This window comes from Falco punctatus, assembly GCF_963210335.1.
Source record: "Falco punctatus genome assembly, chromosome: 13".
Classification (NCBI taxonomy): Eukaryota; Metazoa; Chordata; class Aves; order Falconiformes; family Falconidae; genus Falco; species Falco punctatus.
This window is the reverse complement of record NC_137593.1, coordinates 20,379,438-20,396,168: the sequence shown is the minus strand read 5'-3', so window position 1 is coordinate 20,396,168 and position 16,731 is coordinate 20,379,438. Positions and strand designations below refer to the sequence as shown.

General features: G+C 39.9%; 1 protein-coding gene across 5 annotated transcripts in view; it reads left to right on the top strand.

Annotated features, from left to right (window-relative positions):
* Positions 1-12,925, top strand: part of ACSL3 (acyl-CoA synthetase long chain family member 3) — a 53,514-nt gene extending 40,589 nt beyond the window's left edge. For 4 of the 5 annotated variants that reach the window (XM_080409021.1, XM_080409024.1, XM_080409022.1 and 1 more), the window contains exons 12-15: positions 83-274; positions 1,530-1,644; positions 6,304-6,461; positions 8,685-12,925. In XM_080409021.1, coding sequence (XP_080265147.1) covers positions 83-274; positions 1,530-1,644; positions 6,304-6,461; positions 8,685-8,848 — 629 coding nt within the window. In that variant the 3' untranslated portion in view covers positions 8,849-12,925. Of the gene's footprint in view, positions 1-82; positions 275-1,529; positions 1,645-5,911; positions 6,106-6,303; positions 6,462-8,684 lie in introns of those variants that run through there. The other variant, XM_080409025.1, reaches the window with a different exon arrangement.
* Positions 12,926-16,731: the final 3,806 nt, after the last annotated feature.

The window sequence follows — 16,731 nt, the reverse complement described above, 5'->3', positions numbered from 1 at the left end:
TCTATCTTTAAATATTAAAAATGATAGCAATTCTTCCTTTGGAATGTATTATAATTCTTGTATGTTAATAAAAAACTTTTAGGTGGATATTACAACACTGATAAACCATATCCTAGAGGTGAGATACTTATTGGAGGGCAAAATGTGACTGTGGGCTACTACAAAAATGAAGTACGAACCAAGAAAGATTTCACCGTTGATGAGAATGGACAGAGGTGGCTGCATACTGGAGACATTGGAGAATTTCATCAAGATGGATGTCTAAAAATTATTGGTGAGTTAATAAATTCAGGTGAACATCTATATACATTTTTCAGGGCTGCTAAATACTGTAATGAACAAAAAAAACCCCAAACACATTCTCCATGTCTTGACAAGAGGTCTAAAGCTCTAACATGTATCCCAGGGAAATTCTGGTACGTTAACATAAGCTTGTGTTATTAAAAGCTAATTTTTAAAACAATTGCTTCCTTTTAAAACAGTCTTAACATTGACTCCACGCTGTTAGTGTGACTGGGTAGTAATTAAAGAGTTAAATATAGGCTAATTGAGCTAGGTAAGCTGCCTGAGGTTTTATAGTTTTGTAAATAATGCAGTTTGATTCAGTGAAAGGGCTCTTTTGGTCATAAGTGCTCAGGGATTAAATAAGCCTTTTTTTAAATCTTTCCGTTCTTTATTATTTTCCCCCTAGCTCCTTTACGAAAATATACTAAGGTAAAGGTGTTACACATAAGTCTGTGATGGGCTCATCATTCTTTGACACCTGTAGGCACAAAAATAGGTGCCCTATAAACTACCAGATGTGTCTGTTGAAGTCAGTGGGTGATTCAGGCAGCTCCTGAAAACTAGGCTTTCTTGGTTTATTATATGAGAAAAATCATAGGTCCCATTGCAGCAGCCTTGCAATGGTCAAAAGGCCATACAGCTACAAAACTATTGCTGGCTTGCACAAAGCAGTGTGAAAGTATATAGCAAAGGAGAGTATATAGCTGCCCTGACAACCAGGTGAGTAAACCTTGTAGTCACCTTCGCCCTCTCTGGGCTACGCACAACAAGCCTCAGTAATTTGGGCTTAATTTTCAGTTCCTATGGTTTTTGTTTCAAATAACAGGTGAACGGTTGCTCTTGAAATACGGATTTAGCCTGGGAATAAATAACAAAATGTCACTAAATGGTGCATCCCGTGCCTTAAACGCCTAGACAAGACAGCACAAAATGTGTGCTTCTAGCCAAACTGGCTTCTGTATATTTCTAGTTGCCTTCCATTCACATGACAGTGCCGTCACGTAGGAAATGCTGTTCTGAAGGCAGAAAATGCGTGGAATTGAAATCTGTCTCATATTTACGTGAGGTACAGATTGATAAAATGAATAGTCTGGAAACCTGATTTTAAATATTTCCAGTACATTCATAAGACATGAGTCAGTTTACCTTTTAGCATTTATACGTATATTTCAGAAAAGTATAAAATCCATGTCTAAAGTTTTGTGTTCTGTAATTTAACATTTAATTCCTTTTTTCCTCAATAGATCGTAAAAAAGATCTTGTAAAACTCCAGGCAGGAGAATATGTTTCTCTTGGCAAAGTAGAAGCAGCTCTAAAGAATCTTCCACTGGTAGATAATATTTGTGCGTATGCAAGCAGGTAAGAGGCAGCTGATACTTTGCTATTGCTGTATTCTTTGTCTGTCCTGCTGAAGCTGTAAGCAAGATTTTTTGCCACTCAATGTGTGGAATTTTTTAAAACCAGTTGAAAAAGGATTGTGCTTATAATACAATGGAATAACTTCATCAAAACTAAAACATCTGAAGCTTTTTATTTTTCTTCTCCCGTGTTTTTGTCACTTGTAAGAAAATGCCAAGAATGAGTCTTTTATTCCCTTTTCCCCAACCTGAAAAGCAGCTAAGCAATGACTGCTTTCATAGTGGACACTACTTAAGCACTTTAGCGAATATTACCTACAGGAGCCCTAGGACACCTTGTTCCTTGCTGTGTTTAGCTGTGATCTGTTCTTCAGAGGAAGTACTGTTGTCTTTCAGAGGAAGGCGGGGGGGAAAAAACCGCCAACAGCCCAGAAGCTGGCTTGTGCATTAAAAATACTTTTGTTTAACCCCTGCACTACACCAGCAGAAGCCTTGAAGCTTGAGAGAAAACGCTTTGCAAATACTATGCAAATGCACAATTAATAAATGATGATCAAATGTCCTTTCTCCTTGCTTTCTACATGTACTAATCAATTAGGCATATAAGGGCTCAAACACATCTTAAGTTTATATTTTTGGAATTTCTTACCTGTGCATAATATAGACTTTCACGTATAAATATACTTCAGATGATCTTTGTTTCCTGTTGTCATTTTGATGTTTGGAAGGTAATTTTGGAGCTTCTGAATGATCAGAAATACTCTTATTGCCAGTATGGCCAGAAAAAGCCCCTTTTGATAAGTGCGATTGAAAGAGGCTAGGACAAGCGTACCAGAGAATTGCTCAGTGGTAATAAATAGAGAATTAACTTTTGGTTTGTTCACCTGGTTCTCTGTGGTATTTTCTTTGTGTTAAACTAATGGTAGTCATCCTGTAGCTTCAGTTTTGACAGTTTAGGATCAATAGACTAATGCTCACGTGGCATGCCACTGCTGAGAAAACTTCCATTATAGGAAGTTTTATTTGTGGTTTTGACTCACTGCGTGAGTCTCGTGTTTGCTTGTTTGACTGCCTGAGATTATGTGCCTGTTCTGAGCACCTTTTGCAGTCTGTGGATAAGAAGGCTCCTACAGATGGCAACTTCTGCTTTCTAGGATTGAAGTACACTTTTGGAATTGTACTATCAAATTTTGTGTTAATTTCACTGGGTCAACATAACATTGGAGGCTAAAATGCACTTGTCAGACAGGCACATGACTCTGATAGTCTGTGTCTTGCCTATTACTTAAAAATAGGAAAACCAATGAGCAATTTTTAAAGGTAATTTACAAACGGGTTTTTCTGCTGCTGCTGTATTTCTTCTTAATACTTTCATGTGTGTAATTTGGCGTAAGTAGCCATGTAATACAGATTCTCTGAATGATTGTCCATATACACACTACACTGGGGTTATACACTCACCTCAGCAATGTGAGCTCAGAGACTTTTGTTAGCAGTGCCTATGCCCTCTTATCCATCCTGTCTCTCCTTGTACTTTGCCTGGGTGATCTTTGTATGCAAGAGGAGTCCTTCGTTTGTAGCTCTTCTGTCTTCCACATGCAAAAGGATAAGGAGGGCAGACTTCTACGAATGGGTTAAATCTGTGATTTGACCTTAGATCTTGGGGCGCAAAGCTCCTCTGAACGTGTTGGTAGGGAATCAAAAGTGATTACACGGTGGCACTGCTTCAAAAGCTGTATTAATAGACCACTTCAGATAAAATACTTGGTGAGATAAGGAATAAAATGTTTGCTGAAAGAAATCACGATTAGAGCTCCTTCAGAGGTGAGTCCTACTGCTTTTTAAACACTTCACACATCCAAGACTCATTCAGTGGGTCTCAAGCATCACGCCAGGAAAATGAGTAGCTCAGTTGCCTGAGGAATGAGCAAACTTGGCAAAAAACCCCAAGGGAGTTCTCAGCAGGATGCTCCAGGATTGCTGATAAGGACCAGACTTCACAGGATAGAAACGATGCTGTTGACTTGTAGTATAGGTCTCTTACCACAGGTCTGAGGGCTGTACTGGTAGGATTTCCAGCACAGCAAGGGAATGAGGATACCTAGTGTAGGAGAGATGTTTCAGCAAAATCTGTTAGCGTGGAGGAGATGACTAAGGAGGTCCTGGGGGCTGAATTCTGAAAATGTCTTCCGTTGTGCTGTTATGACCTCCAAGGCCGAAGAATCTAGCAAATTCAAAAGATCTGCAAAAAGACCAGTAGTGGAGAGGGAGGTAGCAGCGCCAGAGGGAAGATGTAGTCTTCAGGATATTTCGCAAGACAAACAGTGCTTTGGCATTTGAACTGCAACAAGGGAAGATTTCACTTAGTGGTACCGTGAAAAGCTGTGAGGAGGAGTTGTGAGCTCCAAGGTGCTCTTCCCAGGAAAAAGCGTAGTTGGATGAACCTGTTTGTCCAGAGGAAGTATGCTTCTACTCAGAAGGCTGAATTTTAGATGAACTGAAAGTTTGAGGCTTGGCCGGCCAACTGCTAACTCCTGTACGCTGTTTCTCCCTGGAGACACTGGTGGTATTGCTGGACATGACCTTAAGCGTGTCAAAAAACTACAGGAACCAGGGATGAAAGTGCCAGAGTCCTTTGTGTTCTGGATGCCTTCTCATACATAATGCATACACGTTACAGAGCAGACTCTAGACAAGGTTACAGTGATTCAGTACAGAGTATCTCATGAGTATGTGTGTGTGTGTTGCGGGGGGAAATCGGAGAGGCAAAGACAGAAGGCGAGATGCAAGCAGTAAGCGGTACTGAGGCTAATCTGATGTCTTCTGTAAGTACTTTCTTAGAAAAATGAGAACAGTTTTGAGTCAGTCAACAGGCAGAGCTTGTTGAGAGATGATGCCAGAAAATCCTGTATTTGTAATGGACTTTAATGTAGTCTTCGCAGCTGTTGTCAGATGCCAGTTATAGTGCATACCAGTAACAAAGGAGAAAATTGCAATGTACAGTAATCAAAAGGGCATTTGGAGTTAGTATTTGTAAATTATCTTGGAGACCTTAAAGGACAAGCTAAAGTAATTTCCATACCAGGGTTAAAATTCTGTTTTGCATCAGTGGTCTGTCTTGTGAGAACCTTTATTAAATAATAATAAATTAAGAAAAAGTTGAAAAGATTTCATAAAACTCTAGATGATTAAGGTGGGACAGGAGCAAAGGTACAGTGGATCACAGGATTAGAATTCAGAGCAAGCTTGATTAGGTGGAGATCTCCTTCAAAACAGCAGTCAGTTTAAAGAGAGGAAATGTAAATTATACCTAAATAAACTGTAAAAATACAAGACTAGGACCACCAGCTGGTAGCAGTTCTGTAGGAGCTGATGTGAGTCAACAAGTATCAGAAGAAGGTAAATAACATGGCATAATCAGGTGTCTGCAAGATGTACAATGATCTTCTGCTCTACCAAGCATTAAAGGGTCTGGGTTCCACACGCAACGCTTGGGAAAAGGTGTCCCTCTTGACAAGAGTCCAGGAGAAAAATGAGAGTGTCTAGGCAGCGATCTGTGATGTATGACTTGGGAGGAAAGGACATGGCTTAAATTCCTAAAGAAACTTGAAATTCGGAAGACTAGAAATGTGAGAAGGGGGAAAAAAATAGTAGCAGCCTGTGAACGAATAGAGGGCTTCTGAGGAAAGGAGGGGAACATCTGACCATCAAGCTGTATGAAAATACAACTGATATAAACCGCAGAGAGTGAGCGAGTCAGGAATAGCCATCATGAACAGTTTACTGATGCTAAGAATAATGAAGCGTTGACATTAGCATTTGCCTTATGTTTAAGAACGGGTTAGACAAATACTTGTTAGGTGTAGCTGACCTTGCTTGGTGGCAAGTGAATGAATGAGATGATCTGAGATCGCCTTCAGCTCTCGGATTCTGTGATCTGCTTTGTTAGAATCTCTTTGCTCTGTGAGGTTCTGTTCACATTTTCCATAAGCTTTGCACCATCTGAAAAATCTTGAATACCTGTTTCAGGGTGAATGGTGCTTCAGTGTTTTCCAAGACTTTGATATCACAGCTCTGTATGTTCTAGGCATATCAGGAGCAGGCAGAGATGGCCAGCAGTAGAGTGAGTGTATGGCCAATCACTTGAAAGAGAAAGAGAAGTCACTTCCCTTACAGAAGCAGGCGTTCTTTGAGATGTGTTGCACATATGCTCATTCCACAACCTGCTCTCCAACCCCTCTTCACTGCAGTCCTCTACTCCTCTACAGTAACTGGATTCTGCAGTTGAGAGGAAACTGGGGTAGGGAAGCCGCACACCAGTCTTCATACCGGGATGCAAAACATGAGCAGAGGCAGGGCGCATTGACATCGTATGGGTACTGCTTCCCCAAAGCTTTGAGCATGAGACACAGTGGAATATGCATATGGACAGCACACCTTGAAGCAGTCCAGTTGCTGTAAGGTAAGTAGCTTCTCTTTCTACTTATTTTTAAGCAGGCAAAGGTAACGTGTGTGCTGTTTCAGAAAGATTATCAGGTGAACAAAAGCCAACTGTTAAGAGCAATATCTCTGTGTAAAGTCCAAACCCCCCAACTCGAAATGTTATTTTTGAAGATTTGTTAACTTTACAATTTATACTAAAGTACACTATACTTCTCAGTTTCCATTCTTATGTCATTGGATTTGTTGTGCCAAATCAAAAGGAGCTCGCAGAACTAGCTCGAAAGAAAGGATTTAAAGGAACCTGGGAAGAGATCTGCAACAGTCCTGAGATGGAAAAAGAGGTACTGAAGGTGCTAGCTGAGGCTGCCATGGCAGGTGAGTAGCTGGGTAAAGAGTATGAACCTTGTGGACCATATTACAGATAAGCATAGACTCTAAAAATACTTCCTTGAGCGACGTATATTTCATAGAACATAGATGAAGTGAAATTTTCATACAGAAAACCAACAACAAAACATGAGATATGTCAGTTCTGCTGGTTTAGGTAACCATTTTTTTACCATGGTCATTAGCTGAGGAAAGAATATAAAAACAGGTCAAACTTAACAAGTTCAGTTCCGTATACATAGAGATGCGTGTGTCTGGTGCTCTTTAAGATGTCCTGTAGCACCCTTTTGGCCTTAGCTGCTGGCCCAAAAGGGGGTGAGTCATCTGTAGATCCATGATATGTGTGTTGGGCATCATACAGTCTCACCTGCTACACACCTGTGCATAGCTGAAATGATGACAGGTGACAGGGCTCTCCTAGCTTCCAGTGACTTGCATCTGAGGGATTTCCTAAGCCAAAAGCAGTGTCTTTGTAGTTAATAATTTTCCATAGACTTTTCTTCCATTAACTCTTCTAGTCACATTTTAAAGTCACATAAATACTCTGTATCAGTACCCGTACTGTCTTGTGGCGGAGTTGCACAGCTCAGCCAAGTTTGTGTGAAGAACTCTCTGAAGAACCTGCCATCTGCTAGTTCAGCCTGATTCTGCTGAGCTCTTGTATGAAAGTGGACAGTCACAATAGCAGTTGTCACTTTTTTTTCCATTTCTGTTATACTTGCCCTCAGCTGTATTTTTTTTCCATGCTAATTGGTTGTAGTCTGTTTAGGTATTCTGGTGCAGAATGAAACAGTAGCACAGTGATGCTTTGTTTGCTCTTTCATAAGAATTTCTGCCTTGTTTTGGCTTTTGACTATTATGAAGCACTGAGCTTTTTTTCAGTCATTTATGACCACAGAATGTTTTTTTTAAATGGTCGCTGTGGATGTTAACTCTGTTTTTCATATGCATTCTCTTCTAATTTTTTCTGCAATGAATTGCAATCACTTGGTATCATACTGTTCTTCTGCACCTGTTTGCAGTTTGTCCTCATCTCTCCTACAGATAACTTTGTGCTTCCACCAGTCTTTGTCTTGTTAATCTTCACTTCTCCATATTACTTGTGATTATATGAAACTTATGATGTATACTTGCATACTTCTGTTACAGGAGCATGCTGTTACAATGAGTGCAGTCTCAATACTGCAGCAGACTTTTTTATTTTTCCTTGCCCCACATCTCCATTTTTTTTTTTTTCATCTGCATGGAACATACAGGCAAAGTCATTTAAGAAGTGCTGTGGTGGAGAGTGCTTGCTTTCCTTTTGGTTTTTTTTGTGCAGCACTATTCTAAAGAGAATTAAATATGTTGTTAAAATGGATAAAACGAATACTTGATTTGATCCTGAGGCACTTCTACACATTTTGTTGTTATTATATATTTGCTTTTGTTTTTCACTTTAGTATCATAGCCTTTACTTTCAAAGTAATATTATGATTTTTAGTACTAAATTGCAAAAAAAAACCCACAACCGAAACCCAGTGATTTAATATCAAGGGGAGTAAAAGGCATAAAAGCTCTAAAAATTGTCCAGGATAATTATACATTTGTGGATGTGAAAATTTTTATCTAACCTGAAAGTAGATGTTTGTGTTAATATTGCCCATCTATTGATTAGTTTTTAGGGTTTTTTTCTTCTTGCATCTGAAACCATAGGAGAAGCTCCTGCAAGTGGTACAGCATTTTGTGCTCAAGGTGTCACATGCAGAGCACCGTGCTGTTTCAGTAAGGAGAACAGCCACTGTATGAACTTGCTTTCCTTGAACAGTTTAGGGCTATCAGGAAAAAACACAACACACCCCCACCCTCGTTTTTTCAGGCTTACAGAATATGAATTTTAAGATTCTATCTCAGAAGATGAGTATCATAACAGGGCTACAACAGTGTGTATTTTGGGGATGTCACTTCCATGCACTGAGGCTTTCCTGAAGTTAGGAACAGTTAAAGTTAGGTACCCAAAAAGCTGGGAGTGATTTCAGGATTTCTGTGCAGACTGGTGGGTGCTGTCCCTCTGCTCGTGACCACACAGGTTTTCAAAGCTAACCGTGGGGGTTTTGGGGTGCACTTCTTTGCTCACACTTTTCTGTGTGAGAATACAGTTTGTACTTGTATGCTTGATTGTAGAAAACCGGTTATGTTTAAGTTTTGTATTAAAAATGTTTATTTTTACAGCTAATCTGGAGAAGTTTGAAATACCAGTAAAAATTCGTTTGAGCCCTGATCCTTGGACCCCTGAGACTGGTCTAGTGACAGATGCGTTCAAACTAAAACGCAAAGAGCTTACGGCATACTATCAAATGGACATTGATCGAATGTATGGAAAAAACGTAAAATAATTCTTTTTTTCTGCACCACTTTGCTACAATGAGCTTGGATCAAATAGGAAATACTTGAATTGCCTGTCTCGACACTTGAGATCAACACAGAAAACCACCATTCCTCATTTGCAGCTTAAACTGTTATTTCTGATAACATCACCATGATGACTGGCAAGTTTAGTAAAATGTTATGGCAGCAAACTTGTGTCTGTCTCCTTTTTTCCAGTTTTCTTTGCTACCTTGTCAGTCTGTGGATTTTCCCGGGTCTTTTTGGGAAGCCATGATTCTGAAGCCTCAAGTTTTTAAACATTTATAAATCCTGTATAATGTTTTATTTGTATCTTTAAAATTTGGATGTATATAGAGAGAACTTGGCTATATAAGAAATGGTTATACTGGGGCCTTTTTTTACCTAATTATTTAAAGTTAAGAAGGTATTGATGTTGTGACACTATGTACATTGAAAATGCTTGTAACGAGATCGTTGTTGAACGGAGCACCAGGTTATTTGCTGCTGTGCTATTTTTCCTGTGTAAATCTGAGGGAGAAAATGTTTTGACATTCCAGGTCGTGTAACACACCTTCAATATGTGCCTAATGGTTACTTTTGTTTTTATCTGAAAGTGAAAAGATGGTCGTGGCACAGCTCTGCATAAAGGCAGGTACATTTGCAGGTGTTAGTTAAAGCTTGTTTAATACATAAGATGCTATTGACACAGCAAAAGCTAAATGTAAGAAGAATCTTTCAAATACAGAAACTCCTTTTTTAAATAGCTCATGACAGTTTCATCCAGTAGAATTGTATAGAGCTAGTAAGAGCTCTCAGCATTAATTTCACTTAAAACTTTGTACATTTAACAGTGTCCTTTTAGCAGAGGGACTGTAACAACTTCAGTGTTTTCTCATTAGGTTTGGACATTACACTGGGTTTCCTCTTTCATTGCTTGTGAATGTCTGGTGAGACCCCTCTTCTGCCCTAGCTACAACCCAAATCTTACTCGGGGGGGATTTTTAAAGACATAATGACAGTTATGTTCTCAGCTCACTTGGTGCCTAGCTGCCCTTTGTGCCGTTAAAAATCTCCCTTTAATTCTGTGGGCTTTTTTGTTTAGCATTTTTTGGTTTAAAAAACAGATATTTGAAGTATTTGTCAGCCAGAGTTAATGTTGCTTGGTTTGTTACACCCAGTTCTTACTTTGGGAAGGAGTCTCAATTTCTGTTCTACTATAGATATGTGAATATTGTTTGAAGAGCTATGGGGGATCTTTTCTTCAGTGAGAGTGTTTAGATCTTTCAGATGTGAAATCTATTTTCAAAATATTTCTGGAAAGACTGTTTTAACCAGTTACATGAGAATGTGAAAATGCATACATCAGTCAACTTTGTGATGGAGCAAATATTTTAATAGCTTTAGTTTAGAGATTATTCCCTCATGTGTATCACAGTACTACAAAAATCGAGGTCTGATGCTTGCTGTAGTACCCTACTGTGGTAGCTTCTAGCAATTCTGAATGGCAGAAGCGTTTGGGGCAGAGTTCCTGCTGTTAGCGTTTGTGACGTGGGAGTTTTGGGAGATGATACACAAATTCTCAAATAATAATTTGGAGGGTTTTTTTAACTAAGTTAACACTTCCCTGTTGATTGTAAAAAGCAGTTTCATAGGAGTTGAAACTTATCAAGTAGGTACCCTGTACTTTAGCTTTGATGAAATGGTGAGAAGGTTTGTGCTGTATTTTGTGACGTTACCATCTCTCCCACTATTGGTGGATTTCCCCCACTGCTGCCTATGAAAAATTGTTACCTTTTTGGAGAATTTGGTGTAACTAGTCAAACGGAAATGTAAGCAACAAAAAGAAATCAAACCACATCTATGAGATTAATGCCTTCAGATATCTAGATCACAAATTAAAACCTTCTGGCCAGTAGAGATAAGACTAATGTTGGAAAATGAAGAATCTGAATGTGGAAATTGCCAAGTCTGTAGGAAAATGTCAGATCATATATTAGACATTACTAACACTTAATCTGTGCTCCATCAACATTGTTCTTAAATAGCTGGCAGTCAGCACAGGATGTACTTTGTTCAAGTATTTGTGTGATTTTCAGTGAAAACTAACTAGTTGCTGAAGTACTATGTATATCACTTGGTGCATTGTGCAGCAGATTTAAGAAAATCTGCTTTTGGTTAATTCAGGAGAAATCTGAAGTTAGTATTCTGCTAAGGGTCTAAACCCACTTCTGGATAAGTTGCACAAATTTAAACTTCTAAAATGGTTTGGAAACAGTAGTTCTGATTTTTCCTCTAATCCAGTCACAGGATTGGGTTACAGTCTAACTGTATGTTTCATTTTGCAGTTCGGTTTTTATATTTAAAATGGAAGTTGATAAATATGTAGTTCCTCCTACTTCAGCAGTCATACTCATTGTGGACATTTATTTCTTCTTCCAAATGTGAAAATACAGCAGTTCATTAATTTTAATCTCGGCATTGGAGATAGACATTTACAATACTTGTATGGGCTTAAAATATTTGTGATGAGTATGTGTTTTCTTTTGATTTATAACAAAAGACAGACTTTTAATACTGCTAGGTTGAGTGCTTCCACATCCCGTTGAGGCCGCTTGTCCCATGGGTGCCCGTGCTTCTCGTTAATTGCCCAGGGCTGTTACGGGACAGTAAGTCACAGCTGCTGCTCAGATGTAGGGCTTCCTTGCTCCGGCAGTCGTACTCCTGTGGGCTGCTATGCCTGTCAGATACTTTTGGCTGCCACCGCCTTCTCACCCTGTGTTCTTGCATTGCTGAGCAGAAAAACAACATCAGGGAGGTTTGAAACCCTGTGTAGATGTGCTACATGCCAGCCAGGAATGTACCTAGTCTCGCTCCTTTTTTTTTTTTTTTTTTTTTTTGTGTGTGTCTTCCCATGCCCAGTGTAACAAGAACAACAGAAGTACCTACTGGAATGTATTGCGTGTGTCCCAGAGGCTGTGGGCAGCTGTAGGGTAAATTAGGAAAAGTGCATGGTTGGAAGTAATGGTCTCTGTCACGTGGGGGATTTTGTAATGTAAAAAGCCGGAACTTTTAAATAGTCTTTCTGAGTTCAAACTAAGAACAAGGGGCATATATCTCATCTGAGGGGCCCCCCAAAAGAGGGGATTTTTAACAAAGCTTTTGTAAATATAAATTTCCCAGGACTGAATCATCAGAAATTGTAACTATGTATTCTGTTGTGAAAATTTACATATTTCATTATATAAACAGCGACTGACCGATAAATTCCAAGGATGCTGTGAATCTCCTTTAAATTTCCACAGTTATTTAAAAATATTTCAGGACTTCAGGCTAAGTTCAATCTAGATGATGTAAGTGTTCTTTGCAGAGAGCAGTGTTTCTGGAGCAGGTGGGGACATTTAAAAATCACATGTCAGAAAAGACCTTGCAGGTTTACTGCTGCTGCTATTGCAGTTCGCACACAAGCAGGACCATGCCTCAAGGGGAAGCTGTATCTTAGCAGTAAAATATTTCTCCCTGAAACAAAAGCAAAAAACAACGTACAGCTGAAACTAAGAACATAATGCATACACCTATGGCCTACTGGTTTTATAGATAGGATGCGGACAAGGGTATGGAATTGAAACCATACATCAAAAACGTCCTATAAAACTTGTAACTTTATGCAGAAATTACTACGGGACGCAAGAGTCCTTTGTAATAACCTTTATCCAGCTAAAAATCACAAGCTTTTATTCTGTACTGAAACTACATTAAGGTGATGCAACGCAGCGTTTTTAATTTTTATTAATGTGATGTATTAACTACTTTGGACTGGGTATAAAACAGTGAACATCTATTTCTTTACTGGTAAGAGAAACAATCTTCAACTTGCATACACCGTGGACCAGGCTGAAACGTTAATTGAATGACCAGTTGTATATTATTGTAATTGGTTATTTAATGTAAACTCATTTTCGATGTGATCTTGGTTGTTGCTATGAACTGCCTGAACATTGTATATCCTAATTGAGTTTTATTGTATGAATTATTTATTTGTAATTGGATATCATATTTCAAAAATAAAATTAATTTCACAAATTGGGTCCCATGCGTCCAGTTTTTTTAAGCAGTGTTTTATTTTTATCTGAGTTCTAGATCAGTTACCATTGTAAATTAGTGCACGTAAATCCCAGTGTTTAAGGAGGGTAGAGGGTTAGGATAGTTCAAATTGCTGCATTGCCAGGGAAACCTGTTTGGTGCTAGGCGTATCCTTTTGTTTTGTTCCCTGCCTCACCTCGCTGGTAACCCTTTGCAGAAGGTTCCCTTCTCCTGCTGCTGGTGTTTGGCATCTTGTCAGTGCCCTGTGTCAGTAGCCATGTGTTTGTGCTTTGCAGGTGGTGAATGTTCTGGGGGGCTACTCGGCCGTTTGTGCAGTAAAAATGTCACTGGTGTCTTTTTCTGTAGGTAATATTGTTGGTAGTGAGTTTGTGTATCTGGACTGGGTAGTAATCGCTCTTCTGTGCAAGGCTCACTGATGCAGGAGTAGAAATGTTACGGAACACAGTGGGAATTCAGCCAGCTCGTGTTTTTTGAAACTATTCTTCCAGTCTTGTCAAATAGTCAAAATAAATGTAACAGTTCCAAGATGAATGCAGGAGCGTTGGTTATCAGGTCAGCCTGGTTTTCCACTACAGGAAGGTTACCATCCTGCTTTATCTTTTATTTGCATGTGATTTGTCATTTACCCGTTAAGAACACCAGCTATGATAATGCCGTATGTAAAGCTATAAGCTTCTGCCATGTTTTTTTTACTGTCCAGGTGCACTAGGACTTACATTTGGTGTTTAGTTTTTTTTTAAAGTGTATGGGCTTGAAGGGTCAGATCCCAAAGACAAGTTAGATGCTGGCAACTTAAAAGATTTTGGGTGCTTCAGGGTTTTGACTACAAGCTTGCAAACCCCTTGCTGGTAACCAGCCAGTCTGGAGGCATCTCAACAGATCTATTGAGATCCTCTTTTTGTGTTTTTGAGGGTCTTACATTGCCAGGTCTCCAGATGCCTGGGGTCAGTAGTGCTGGCTAAATGTCAAGCCTTCCCCGCTGTATAGCTGATCTTGATTTTTAACCCTTTCATCAGCCATGAGAAAGCTCCAGCTTCCTCCTGATTTTCAGCTACGTGCAAAGTAGTTTTTTGTTTCTTCCCTTCAAAAATACTGGGTGTTTCTAAGACTGAAAACTTTCTATTTCAAATTCATTTAGGATAATATGACACACTTTAATTGATTTTTTTGTTTGTTTGTTCGTGGAGTTTTTTCCCCTTAGGCATCCACGGCTTCTAAAATGCCTTTAGGTGTCTCCTTAGTAAAATAAAGAGAAGTAAACAAGTTCCGAGCTATTGTAGTAGGTAATTTATTATAGCAACTAATTTCAGAAAGGATAAACATGTAACCATTTTAGGAGCCTTAGTTTTCAGAAAATGTTATGTTAAGAAAGCCATCAGAGAGGCATAGGATCCAGAATAATAGATACAATAAAATTACAAATAAAAACATTGAAGTGATGAGTTGCTATCGTTGTCTACACCAGAAAAATCTAGGGGACAGCAGGGAAAGGGAATATGCAAGTAGCTGGAAAAGTGAGTGGTTTGTAAAAAATTTATAAATTTTAATACTTAATAATATTTTTGGAAAAGTTTAATATTTTTGTGTATACACAATTTCTGCCTTGGCAGTAAGAGGTAAACCAAGAACGATGCCTGTGTTATGCTGGCACGGCTGGACCTGGTCTTGGGTGCCATCGCAGGGCAACGGTTCAGAAACAGCCTCGCTCTTCCCAGGGTGGGGGGCTGTGGTTGGGGGTCCCGGGCAGCTGCAGCAGGTGAGGCAACGCTGCCTGCCCTCCCGTGTCAACAGTTCTGCAGGCGAGAGCAGATGGTGAATGGTGTGGAAAGTTACCACTGTCTTTCCCTGGAAATCGTACGTATAGAATGGATGTCTGCACTTGGCAAGCTAGGGGAACAGATGATGGATATGCCTTTTCTTTGTGCTGGGGAGCCAGCGGTGGAAATGCTGCTTTTTCAGGATGAAAGGGTTGAGTAGTTTTCCATCTGCCTTTTGAGGTGCCAGCGAGAATTGGGAAATTACTAAAAGTTCCCAGGAGGGACAGCTTTTGCATATCCCAAGCCAAACTTCAGGGCCAGAGCTGACGGTGGTGGGCACATGCCCATGCCTGTCCGGGTGGGATCCAGCTGCTGTGGCTGGAGGGACAGCAGGTGCGGGTAGATCACATTTCAGAGAGATAGTTATAAATGCTTTCTCTGTTGAAGCTACTAAGTTAACTTTCAGCAAGTAGTGTCTGTAAGATTGAAATCCCAAATCTCATCATAGAATGCTTTAAACCAAGTATTTCAGCCCTTCATTCCTGCTTTACATGGAAACCACTGCTTGGCTTTAACTGCCTACCTAATGTAAAGACCTCGCAGCCTTCCCGCAGGGCTGGGTGTTGGACCGCCTGTATGTGCGTGTGGTCCCAGAAGGGCATCCCCAGGCTGCTGCGTGTCGCCCAGTACGAGCTGACAGGAAAGCAAACACTGTTTTGCTGCTGGGCGGGTGGGTTAAGTTTTGCTGTGAACACACGTACCTCAAGGAGTGGTTCATTCCTCTATAACAAAATATTCTGTGCATGCGATACCAGAAAGGTGGTTTATTTCAGATTTCAGGGTTATGCAGCACTGCCAAGTGCAATAGCAGGAAAAAGGCACATGCCACACTTTAATCCCTGGCCCCTGAATATCCATGTATTGCGATATGCCCTTTCCCACTTTATGACAAGTGTGTGCTCAGTTTTATTTTTTTCATCTAAGACTGTAATACTTCCTATTAGTGGTGGGCTTGGATTTTATTTTTTAAATTATTTCCAGATAATTGAGAGACAACTTTATGAACATAAATGGTTTTAATGGAAAAATTCATATGGGTTTCATCGATACGCAATCACAGTAACAGTGTTTGGCAACAGGCCTGGTGGGTAGTGTCCTTTATCCTTCTGAAACGGCAAGATCTCGACAGATCCTTATGTTTCTGTAGGGTTTCTGCTACTTCTGGCTCCTGGAGAGGGTGGTGGAGAAAGTAGCATAATTTTGAAATATGAAAATATTAATAGCCAAAGAGAGTGTCTATTGTATCAAATTGTCATAAAACTCCCTGTATCCCAACCTGGTAAAAATTCCTGGATGCTTAGCTGCTTAGTGCAGACTTTGATTCAGAGATTTCTCTGTGCGGATCAGGTGCACTTCAGTTTTTTCTAAGACTTGCATCATGGATCTTGCTGCAAACTCGCAAATTTTGTTACCTTTCCTAGTACCATATGTATCTATAGTTGTTTTTAAAGGTTAAATGCGTTAAGGATGACTTGGAAAGTAGAGGTTTCCATTCTTTAGGGTAGCTGGAAAGGTCTGGATGCTTAACAAGCTGTAAGGAAACCAGTTGCTAAAACTCGGTAAGAATTTCATGTCTCATCAGTTCTCTTCTCTGGACCTCACCCATGTTTACTGGGTATTTTTGCCAGGCTTCTCGGAAATGAAACTGTTTTGCTTAATTTTGTTGCAATTCAGGACTTAGTCTGTTCCAGCTAAAGTAGCATAACAAAATTGCCAGGCAGACTGAGAATGCCAATGAGCAATCTGGCCCATTCAGCATCACATCCTCTTTCCTCCTCCTTGCCAAAGTTGCACAAGAGCCACGTAACAAGGTGGGGGAAGGGAGGAGGTAGGCTTTCAAGAATAACTTTATCAAAAAGAGCTGATAAATTTGTGGCGTAGTGTGACTCTGCTGGGATATCTGCAGGCACGCGTGCACTCATGCTCATTGACACGCACAGGCAGATGTTACGTAGGTGGCCTGCACCAGGGTA